We start from the raw sequence: 12272 nt of genomic DNA, 5'->3' as shown, positions 1-12272 counted from the left end.
CGGCTGTCATAACATGAACATGAAAAAACTAACCTAGATACGATGAAAACAACATATATAGACCTAGAGTAACAAAGGATTTGCCCCAACATCAGTTGGGTGACAAATCCTATGAGAAGTAAAGTCGGTCGGCTCCCAAGATGTGTTTGCCTGAGTCGAATGCCCAATCCAGAGGAAGGGAAAGTCTGTTGGCCCACAATTCCAACCGCAAGAGACCCAACAGTCCAATTCTGGACTCCCGTAACAGATACGTTCTAGGGGGAGCTTCCACTTCATCTATTGAAGCTTCTGTCTTCTTATAGCATGGAATCAGATCAGGCATGTTGAAGATAGTGGAGCTACTGCAAGCACCCGAGGCTAAAGGATATTCGACTGCATCCCTAGAAGCAAATGGTCCCACTGTCAGTTGCACTGTCCCCAAAAACACCTGATGAGTCATCCATATCAATCAAAACATATGAGGGTGCACTGTTCAACTGAACTAGAACTTCATGTCAAGTGTGCCCTGCAGAGTCTTCCAAAGATAGCCCTAAGGTTGGCTCAGTCCAACCTGATGTGAGAATGGATCAAACTCCTAACGGTGGCATTCATGGTAGTAAGGTGTCAATTATGATGTCCTGACATGCTCTTGGTAGTATGACGGAATGATTGTTGGACAGCTAAAAAGGGCAATTGGGATGTGTAGCAGCAAGGTGGGAGGTGGCTAGAAAAGAAAGCAACGGGTGGAGGAGGTGGTGCTTGGCGGCTATATTTACAGGGAAGTAATTCTTGCTGCGAGGAAAAGTGTTGGGGACAGCGAAAGAAGGGTTGCAGAGGATGGGAAGTCGAGGATAATACTCCCTCGAGAACAAGCTACAATTGGAGCACCACTTGTCTCTTGGAAGAATATCACACTCGCCTTTGAATACAACCATAGAAGGCAGAAATCACGACTCCGACGGCTGTCATAACATGAGCATGAAAAGACTAACCTAGATACGATGAAAACAACATATATAGACCTAGAGTAACAAAGGATTTGCCCCCACACCAATTGGGTGACAAATCCTATGAGAAGTAAAGTCGGTCGGCTCCCAAGATGTGTTTGCCTGAGCCGAGTGCCCAATCCAGTAGAAGGGAAAGCCTGTTGGCCCAGAATTCCAGCCGCAAGCGACCCAACAGTCCAATTCGGGACACCCGTAACATATACATTCACGTCAATCTCTCGGGCTATGGGCAGTTTCTGCTTCATCTATCGAAGCTTTTGTCATCTTGTAGCATGGAATCGGATCAGGCATGTTGAAGATAGTGGAGCTACTGCAACCTCCAGAGGCTCAAGGATCTTCGACTGCGCCCCTAAAAGCACATGGTCCACTGTCAGCTCCACTGTCCCCAAAAACACCTGATGAGTCATCCATATCAAGCAAAACATATGAGGGTACACTGTTGAACTGAACGAGAACTTCATGTCAAGTGTGCCCTGCAGAGTCTTCCAAAGATAGCCCTAAGGTTGGCTCAGTCCAACCTGATGTGAGAATGGACCAAACTCCTAACGGTGGCATTCATGGTAGTAAGGTATCAATTATGATGTCCTGACATGCTCTTTGTAGTATGTCGGAATGATTGTTGGACAACTAAGAAGGGCAATTGGGATGTGAAGCGGCAAGGTGGGAGGTGGCTGGAAAGGAAAGCAACGGGTGGAGGAGGTGGTGGTTGGCAGCTATAGTTACAGGAAAGTAATTCTTGCTACGAGGAAAGGCGTTGGCGACAACGAAAGAAGGGTTGCAGAGGATGGGAAATCGAGGATAATACTCCCTCGAGAACAAGCTACAGTCGGAGCACCACTTGACTCTTGGAAGAATATCACACTCGCCTTTGAATAGAAGGCAGAAATCACGACTCCAACGGCTTTCATAAAATGAACATGAAAATACTAACCTAGATACGATGAAAACAACATATATAGACCTAGAGTAACAAAGGATTTGCCCCCACATCAGTTGGGTGACAAATCCTATGAGAAGTAAAGTCGGTCGGCTCCCAAATTGTGTTTGCTTGAGCCGAATGCCCAATCCACAGGAAGGGAAAGCCTGTTGGCACAGAAATCCAGCCGCAAGCAACCCAACAGTCCAATTTGGGACTCTCGTAACAGGTACGTTCACGCCAATCTCCCGGACTAGAGAGAGCTTCCGCTTCATCTATCGAAGCTTCTGCCTTCTTGTAGCATGGAATCGGATCAGGCATGTTGAAGATAGTGGAGCTATTGCAAGCTCCCAAGGCTAAAGGGTCTTCGCCTGCACCCCTAGAAGCACATGGTCCCACTGTCAGCTGCACTGTCCCCAAAAACACCTGATGAGTCATCCATATCAATCAAAACATATGAGGGTACACTGTTGAACTGAACTAGAACTTCATGTCAAGTGTGCCCTGCAGAGTCTTCCAAAGATTGCCCTAAGGTTGGCTCAGTCCAACCTGATGTGAGAATGGACCGAACTCCTAACGATGGCATTCATGGTAGTAAGGTATCAATTATGATGTCCTGACATGCTCTTTGTAGTATGTTGGAATTATTGTTGGATAGTTAAGAAGTGTTGGATAGTTAAGAAGGGCAATTGGGATGTGTAGCGGCAAGGTGGGAGGTGGCTGGAAAGGAAAGCAACGGGTGGAGGAGGTGGTGGTTGGCAGCTATAGTTACAGGAAAGTAATTCTTGCTGCGAGGAAAGGCGTTGGCGACAACGAAAGAAGGGTTGCAGAGGATGGGAAGTCGAGGATAATATTCCCTCGAGAACAAGCTACAGTCAGAGCATCACTTGACTCATGGAAGAATATCACACTCGCCTTTGAATACAACCCTAGAAGGGAGAAATCACGACTCCGACGGCTGTCATAACATGAACATGAAAAAACTAACCTAGATACGATGAAAAAAAATATATAGACCTAGAGTAACAAAGGATTTGCCCCCACATCAGTTGGGTGACAAATCCTATGAGAAGTAAAGTCGGTCGGCTCCCAAATTGTGTTTGCTTGAGCCGAATGCCCAATCCACAGGAAGGGAAAGCCTGTTGGCACAGAAATCCAGCCGCAAGCAACCCAACAGTCCAATTTGGGACTCTCGTAACAGGTACGTTCACGCCAATCTCCCGGACTAGAGAGAGCTTCCGCTTCATCTATCGAAGCTTCTGCCTTCTTGTAGCATGGAATCGGATCAGGCATGTTGAAGATAGTGGAGCTATTGCAAGCTCCCAAGGCTAAAGGGTCTTCGCCTGCACCCCTAGAAGCACATGGTCCCACTGTCAGCTGCACTGTCCCCAAAAACACCTGATGAGTCATCCATATCAATCAAAACATATGAGGGTACACTGTTGAACTGAACTAGAACTTCATGTCAAGTGTGCCCTGCAGAGTCTTCCAAAGATTGCCCTAAGGTTGGCTCAGTCCAACCTGATGTGAGAATGGACCGAACTCCTAACGATGGCATTCATGGTAGTAAGGTATCAATTATGATGTCCTGACATGCTCTTTGTAGTATGTTGGAATTATTGTTGGATAGTTAAGAAGTGTTGGATAGTTAAGAAGGGCAATTGGGATGTGTAGCGGCAAGGTGGGAGGTGGCTGGAAAGGAAAGCAACGGGTGGAGGAGGTGGTGGTTGGCGGCTATAGTTACAGGAAAGTAATTCTTGCTGCGAGGAAAGGCGTTGGCGACAACGAAAGAAGGGTTGCAGAGGATGGGAAGTCGAGGATAATATTCCCTCGAGAACAAGCTACAGTCAGAGCATCACTTGACTCATGGAAGAATATCACACTCGCCTTTGAATACAACCCTAGAAGGGAGAAATCACGACTCCGACGGCTGTCATAACATGAACATGAAAAAACTAACCTAGATACGATGAAAAAAAATATATAGACCTAGAGTAACAAAGGATTTGCCCCCACATCAGTTGGGTGACGGTGACAAATCCTATGAGAAGTAAAGTCGGGCGGCTCCCAAGATGTGTTTTCCTGAGTCGAATGCCCAATCCAGAGGAAGGGAAAGCCTGTTGTCCCAGAATTCCAGCAGCAAGAGACCCAACAGTCCAATTCGAGACTCCCGTAACAGGTAAGTTCTAAGGGGAGCTTTCGCTTCATCTATCGAAGCTTCTGTCTTCTTGTAGCATGGAATCGGATCAAGCATGTTGAAGATAGTGGAGCTACTGCAACCTCCCGAGGCTAAAGGATCTTCTACTGCACCCCTAGAAGCACATGGTCCCACTGTCAGTTGCACTGTCCCCAAAAACACCTGATGAGTCATCCATATCAATCAAAACATATGAGGGTACACTATTGAACTGAACTAGAACTTCATAGCAAGTGTGCCTTACAGAGTCTTCCAAAGATAGCCCTAAGGTTGGCTCAGTCCAACCTGATGTGAGAATGGACCGAACTCCTAACGGTGGCATTCATGGTAGTAAGGTATCAATTATGATGTCCTGACATGCTCTTTGTATTCAATGCCCCATTTCGAAAATCGGCGCCTCTATCCCGCTATCCTTTCCATCATCAAAATCAATCCTACTGGCACTTCTTCGCAGACAAGGGCACATATAATCTTGGACACCGTAGAAGGTAGAAGGATTATTTGAATGCCATCCGTGTAGGGGTATGTATTCTTGAATCTTTCATGTTGAGTCCGACGAACAAATCATCACGGTCCCCCCACAACAAAAGGTGGTAGACATCCATGGGTACTACGTCGCACCATACATGATCCTATAGATAGTTCCCAATCGAAAACCCTATGAGATACCAGCTGTCAATATTGACCATGTTCTCCTTCTTCAACCACGTCAGGGAATAAGGCTGGGAATGTCTCCGAACATGAGACTCAATTTCTCCACCATCTGCTAGACGTCGTGTTATTGATGCTCCCTCTATCAATGAGGAGACCATATACCTTTTATTTCACTGTGCAACGAGAGTAGAATATGTTGTGGCGAAGCTACTAGTGCTCCCTCATAGCCCAAGTCTGAAGGACACATAGAACCACAAGAATCCCTCATTTGAGGGAAGCCGGTACTCCTCACCCTTCTCTTTAGCAATCTCTTCATAGCTCAATCCCTCAATTGCACTATGCTTTGTGAAAGATACAACTCAGCTCATCAAGCAGCTGGAAGCGATGTGTCTAAAACCATGGCATCTGAAGCATTTCTCGGTTGGGACTACAGTGATCATGCTACTAGGCTTCTCACTCGGAGTGGCTCTGTCCTGCTCCTAACTAGTTTGCTCCACTCCCCGAGGCATGCTCTTTTTAAGTTCCTAACTATGGGTGATTTTCTGACTGGCAATGGTTGCCTACCCTGTTGTTGTTGTTTCTCCACTTCAAGATCTAAGGTATGTTGGTCCCTGAGTGTCCAATAAGGTTGTTGCTGAACCACATTACTAATGGCAGGCTTTGGGCTCCCCAAGTAACTGGCTATGGTGTGCTTCTCTGTCTCCTTCGGCTCACACTTCAACTTAAGCTGCATAAATTCTGTTGTGCACTCCTCCACTGATAGCTCCTTCTGCTACAGATAGTAGAGCTTCAAAAAAATATCTTGGCGATAGTGTGGGGAAGGTACCAACACTGCATCGCCCTCTTCATTTTCTCCCAACAAGTGATTTTGTCTCGTCCTTCATTCTATCTCTCCCTATTCAAGTTCTCCCACCACAAAAAACATTTTTCTTCAATTTGATGGCAGCGAGTTTTACTCATTTGTCATCAGGCACTTCCTTGTAGCATTGTTTTGAATTTCGTTGGCAGCAAAGCAAAGGGTTGGACAACGAGGGTGGGGCAAGGGAAAAGGTGTGGACTGCAAGACAGAAGAGGAGTACCGTAAGGTGTGAGGGTAGCAAGCGAGGACTACAGGGACAGCAGGAAAGGCTGCAGCCCAAGCAACAGCAAGTCAAAATGATGGTTGGACAGCAAAGACGAGCAATTGGGATAAGTGGCAACAAGGAAAGGCTGCAGCGACGAAGGAGGGGTTGCGGAGAATGCGAAATAGAGGATAACTTCTCCCTCGAGAACGAGCTACAACTGAGCACTATTAGATCACCTCAGATAAACTATATTTGGAACATCACCCACCTGTGGATACAACACTATAAAGGAGAAACCAAAACTCAAATAGCTGCCATGAACAGAAACACAAATAAAAATAAAAAAATAAAAAACCCAACCTAGACACGATGAAAACAACATATATAAAACTAGGGTAACAAATAAGTGGCCCCCGCATCATCTGGGCAGCAAGTCCTGTGAGAAGTAGGGTCGGATGGCTCCTTGGAGGTGTTTGTCTGAGTCGAACACTCGGTCCAAAGGAAGGGGAGAGCCTAACAGTCCAAATTCCCGCTGCAGTGGCCCCTGCGGTACATTTCGGGACTCCCGCAGCAGGTACGTCCACATCATTAAGACTAAATTGGCTACACATCAATGGCCCAAAAACCATTTTGAGATTTAATTTCTATTGGCTCTAATGAGAAAAATATATATTCTCCTGTTTACGAATTTAGATTTTACCTGGACCCGGGTTGATTGGTTTTGTTTTGCATATTCCCTTAACCACTTGATAGCTAACGGAAGAGTAGGAAACACTGCACTATTCTCCATAGTTTGTTCACTCTTTTCAAAGGGTTCCACCATACCATTAACTGTATCATCATCTAGCCCTGACAGTAAGAAAATTATACAGTAATATAGCTCTTAGTATACCTAAAGAGAAAAGTCCTCAAAGCTATAGAGATCATTTAAGTTCTTTGTTCTAGAGTTTACCTCTACTTCCACTAATGATGTTTCTCCAAACTCTTTGGATATTCAGTTGCCACGATAGGTCAACTTGTCTAGGATCCGATTGTGGTGCACTGTAAGAACCAACCTTATCGAACACAGATTGATTTGGCACAAAAATAGCCCTTTGAAAGCGGACCCCTGAATAAATCATTCTTTGGTTAGTTTCATCAAACCGTTTAGTTACATTAAAAAAGCACTGAAAAAAAAAGAGAACTTCCATCTGAACAGCCAGTTAAAATCATCAAACAAATGCTTCTAAACCTTCCCTGTAGACGGCTAGAAAGTAAATTACGACTAATTGATAATTGTCCCATCGATTTTGAATAAAAAAACATTTCTCAAAAGAATATTCCGAATGTTTCCGAGTATATTATCTTGTCAGAGGGCATTAAAAGTGTGACTATTCTTTAGTTAGTTCCAAAAGAATTTAAAAAAAAGAAGATGCCAAGATTTAAAATATATCGTAACTATCAGTAATTTCCTCGGCTCTAAACAATGACACTATGCTTCTATTAACTTGTCAATGAAATAAGCATTGTTTTGAATTGACGTAGCTGAGTATTTCTAGAGTACTAAAAATAGCTGATTTTGCAATTATTAAGTGCACAGATGGCATGATGCTAATCAAGGCTACGGGAATATGGCGCATAAACAGTATATAACTTGCAAATGGGTAAAGTTTTGAGTGAAACGAATCAAACTACTAACTTGATTATAAGCATTATCAGATCAAGCGTCTGACTTGAGCCTAATTATACTTGATGAGACTGATACAATTAGCAAATGTCAAACTGGAGTGAGTATTTGAATCGATCGCATACGATTGAAACACCACCTATAAACTATTACACAATTATAAAGTGTTGAATCCAAAAAATGTCAATGAATCACACCCAAAGAATAGAGATTAAGAGGAGAGTGGAAAGATAGAGGGAGAGATGATTTCTAAAATGATGCTACAATCTCTCAAATGAATAGTAAAAATGTAGAATCCCTCTTCAATAAATGCTTCCCCTATTTATAGATGATTTAGTACAACAATGATATTATATTTTTGTCACTATCCGGATAGGATCTATTTTGGGATGTTTTTAGTATTTTATAAGCAACGACTCCTATGGTCATTTTCTAACTCGATTGGTTGTCCTAGCTCAGTCGGTTCGACTCATTTGACTATGTACAATGGTCTCATCTCCAACGAGAGTTCTTGATATTTGTGAGACATTTCACGATATTTATGGAACGACCTTCTCCTTGGGTCAACTATCCTGCGGGATAAACCTTTATATCGAGTCGACTCCCTATGATTCAAACTTAGACACCCCTCTGATAGTTTTTGGAAGAGTTGCTCTGTTGGCATCGATCATCCATTCTCCCATCAACTTTTGGATTCGGTCAACTTTGGATGAGTTGACTTGGCTTGTCTGACTTATCTCAGTTAGTTTGATGTCGATCTTTCTCCATTACATTCCTGTCTTCTGGACTGTTAGATCTCTATAAGATCAGTATTGACATTTTTTTTATATAAATATTTTAGTTTCCCGGTTTTTTTATCTCTTGAAAGCGGCACTATAATAAGAATAAGAGAATTAAATGCAAAAAATTGATCATTCAATTTTAAGCAATGATTGGACTCCCTTGATTTTAGAGTCTCTGATTCATATGAATAGAGCGATCGAACGCCTTTCCACGCATACTCCATTTTGCGCTTACCATCATTTGGGTCGCTCATCTCTCGTGTCTTTGGTGTTGTCATGGACAAACTCGCGAAATCTTAAGTCGGCGTCCCTAAGAAAATCTGATATGCTCTGTATTTGCCAAGGCAAAAGGTTAGGATCCCCTAGAGGAAGAGGAAAAATAAGGTTATGGTGAGAAGAAAGATGTTCTCACTGTCAAATCAAGTGGGTTCGCCTGCTTTGATTTTGGGTGTATTGCTGAAAGATGTTCCGCCGACTAGCACGGTTCCTAATCCAACCACCCAACACTGTGACGCAGGACCCTCTTGCCAATTAGACTGATCCAATGACTTCTAATGTACTTCTCCCGCTTCCACCAATGCTCCCTGGTGAGCTTACAGTGTCTAAATTGATTCGGTTCTTGGGTACAAGAGACTTTGTATGGTATTTCTAGGATCTTTCCTTTGAATTTTGGTTTGAAAAATATATCTTGTGATGCAGATGCTCCACTACAACCTAATCTGAACAAGGGTACAACCGAAGCGCAGGTCGCATGGTAGGCGAGATAGGCCTGTTCTTCAGCGAGGATGGCAGGGTCGGCCGCACCGACGACTCTCCAGTTCCTCTTGAGACACACGAGAAAGCTGTTGGAGGGACCCAAACATCCCATGGGTCATTGGCTCGTCGTCTAGACAAGATTGAGAGTTCATTCGTTCTATTGATTGGGATCCAATGACATGGGGAGATACGCGAGTTGTTGCTCGTATGGAGATGGTGGATGATAAATGATCACTCTCTGCCATGAACTTTCAGATATACGAGAAAAGTCTCAAATTTTTCACGTGCGGGCTAAATCAGTTTAGATTAGGTGGAGAATTCTTATATAGGAGGTTGTTTCGGTTTGGGGCACGTCTTGGTCGAAGTAGCATCGGACTCTCTCATGAAACACTTCACTTAACTAATTTCCAAGAGCGCCATTGTACATGTGTTATTATGGAATAAAAATATTATTTTTGTTGTTTTCCAAATCGTTTTAATTTCACTGATGATCCCTTATAGAAACGACTACCTGCTTCCGATTTTACTCTCGCATGATGGTTTACATAAAGGGGTTTTAGATATGGGTTACACTTCCTCTACTTTCCTTTTCTCTATCGCTTTCTCGAACTTTGGTGCTCCGCTTCAGCGATAGCTCGACGACACCCAAGTATTCTTCAAAGGACTTCGGGTCGCACTCTTTAGATGACCAATTTCGAATGACTTAGAAGGAAGTCGGCTTGTTACAACGGAGTCATATTTTTTATGCTTCTATCAAACTTTGAGTCGCCTGCATGGAAGATTGGGAGACCTCGCTTTATGGTAATGATCTTTTATACCATGAGGATCAGTTTCAGCTCAGGCTCCCCCTTCCATACTGAACCGAGTTGTGCTCTGTCTTCTTCAACTATGAAGTAATCCCGATGTAGGTGAAGTCAAATTTCATCGCGTTAATCATGACTTTCGTCATATATTTTCGGCACCAAGGGATCCGTTAGCCGATTACATGTTATTGTTTCAGGTTGGGTCGTGCGGGTTTGTACAATTCACGTTGACAAGTAAATTCTACTTGTCGGGGCTGAAAATTAAGGTGAAGCATTGAAAGCAACGGTTTTGTTTGGTTTCCTTCCCAGGAGACTTATTCATTTGAATGGTCTCATCCGGTAAGCCTCCTCTGAAGACAAAAACAAAGGCATCGGCGAAAGTACTGCGGGAACCAAGTAAGGTCGAGGGGGCCAAATTATCGTTCCATCAATAGCTAGAGTCTGCTTTTGTCAACTAGATGTTAAGACCCAACACCCTCGATAAAATGATCGAGGACAATTGAAAAGCCTCTGACGCTTGTCAGGGTGAGAGGAAGAGTTGGCTCAAATCACTAAGAGAATGGATCGCTCAGTCTTCGTTGAGGCGAAGAATGTCAAACACCAAGTGCCCGTTTAAGCAAAGGGCCTCGATGGTTCAGCAAATGCGGATATAGTATACTCGGATTCTCCTTTTACTATTATTTTTCAAAAGGTAGGAATAGACGAAATAATTCTAATCGAGCGGTCAAAGTATCGGGAGAAAACTAAGGGTTCATTATCTTCTGAGATTTTCAATGTGTCCTTCAGCCAGAAATCAAGGAGGTAGTGAGTCGTGAAGGATCGAGCTGTCGAGAGAGAGGCTTCAATGGAGGAGATTCAAGAGTGTTGACCTCAATTTTGAGGTCTTCCTTTCCCTTTTCTTAGATACCCTAATATCTAGCCTTAAGATTTTTCATGTTTGACTTTCCTAGAGGACTAAATCGAGACCCACAATATTTAGAAATTCAAGTCATTTATTCGCTACCTGAAGTTTATATGGACGGTTTTAAATCTTCAACACTAGGTTGAGTAGATTAAAGCCTACATATTGAAGTTCTTGTTGAGTTCCCATAGGGATTTAAAAAACATAGGTGGACCTCATGACGTGTGCAACGTTTGAATTTTTGTCGAGAGCAATATGTTTGACTATGGTTGTCGTTTAAGGCGATGACCGGTCACCAATTTGCTCGTTAAACGGCTCCAATTGGACCAAATTAACTTTTGCTGCAATGTGTGTGAATTAAAGTTAAATTGGTATGATATTCGACGAAATTTTTCGATAGACCTCAGATGACGAAACAGACATCGTCAGTGCGTCCGAGACGTCAATTTTAGTCGGGAAGAACATATATCTTGATAGTATTCCGAGTTGGATTAAGTTGTGCATAAATTGATATTTTTTTTGAATGAAATAATATTATTATTATTATTATTTTGTTTGGTAAATTTAATTAAATAAAAAAAGAGAAGAAAGAAATGTAAACCCACGCACACGGTTCTTTCGGCCCTCCCATTCGCAACCCTAGCCAAAACCTTGCTTCCTATTCGGTGAATAAGCGAAGCTTCTTCCCGGTTATCTGGTCATCTTCCTTCCTTCCGAGCTCTAACCGACTCTCGTCACCCGTTATAGCTTCCGGTCGCCCTCCTCTAACGGATTTTCCCGCTCGAATGAGTCTGATAACCTTCCTATTTTCAAATCTTGATGAGTTTCTTACCCTTCGTGGGTGTTTCTCCTCACCACCCCGATTCTCACCGGCGGTAAGTTTCCTTCCTCCCCGTTGCCTATAAATACTCCCTTTAGGGAAGAGTTTGGGGTTGGGATTTTTGATTCGTGCGTTAAGGAAGAATTTCGGTTAGTTGGCAATTCATTTAGGGGTGCTTCATTCGCGTGGTTTGGATACTTTGTTTATTGCTTCTGAGTTCTCTTATACTTTCTGGAGGCATTTAGAGGTAAGGATTTCCTCATTATTTTACAGATAATAGAGTAAGGATTTATTCATCGTTATATATATAGTCATGAGGATTTGATTGAAGCGATCTTCATTTTTTTTTTTTTTCTTAAGAACTTCTTTATGCGTATTAATGCATGGATTCGAGAATTTTAAGTTTCGGATCTTAAATCTGATCTTAAATTCGTGAATCAATATATCTGGCTTCTTTCTCTTATATTTCTACTTCTGTGAACATGAATACTTACCAGAGAAATGACACTACATTTTTGCTTTATAGATGGAAGGAATTTGATATTCTTTCTTTTATTTGTTGTTCTTAAGCTTCATTGCACTTTGTTGCAAATCAGAGTTTATATATTATTAACTCACTGAAATTGATATTGCCATAATTTCATGATTATTAAATTCTGAATTTATGACAATGAATTGCTGTCATATATCACCGCCATCTCGATGCTTGGGCAATTGCTCGGAAGAG

General features: G+C 42.7%; 1 protein-coding gene across 3 annotated transcripts in view; it reads right to left on the bottom strand.

The window, feature by feature from the left end:
- LOC110018221 (folylpolyglutamate synthase) overlaps positions 1 to 12272 on the bottom strand; it is a 34421-nt gene that overhangs the window by 8029 nt on the left and 14120 nt on the right. For 2 of the 3 annotated variants that reach the window (XM_020715475.1, XM_020715476.1), the window contains exons 14-15: positions 6770 to 6925; positions 6518 to 6666 (exon numbers count right to left, since the gene is read on the bottom strand). The exons of the other annotated variant lie outside the window; for it this stretch is intronic. In XM_020715475.1, coding sequence (XP_020571134.1) covers positions 6518 to 6666; positions 6770 to 6925 — 305 coding nt within the window. The remainder of the gene's footprint in view (positions 1 to 6517; positions 6667 to 6769; positions 6926 to 12272) is intronic. 3 annotated transcript variants of the gene reach the window in all.

Source organism: Phalaenopsis equestris, unplaced genomic scaffold, assembly GCF_001263595.1.
Source record: "Phalaenopsis equestris unplaced genomic scaffold, ASM126359v1 Scaffold000006, whole genome shotgun sequence".
Lineage (NCBI taxonomy): Eukaryota > Viridiplantae > Streptophyta > Magnoliopsida > Asparagales > Orchidaceae > Phalaenopsis > Phalaenopsis equestris.
The sequence above is the reverse complement of the archived record's forward strand: the minus strand, read 5'-3'. Positions and strand labels throughout refer to the sequence as shown.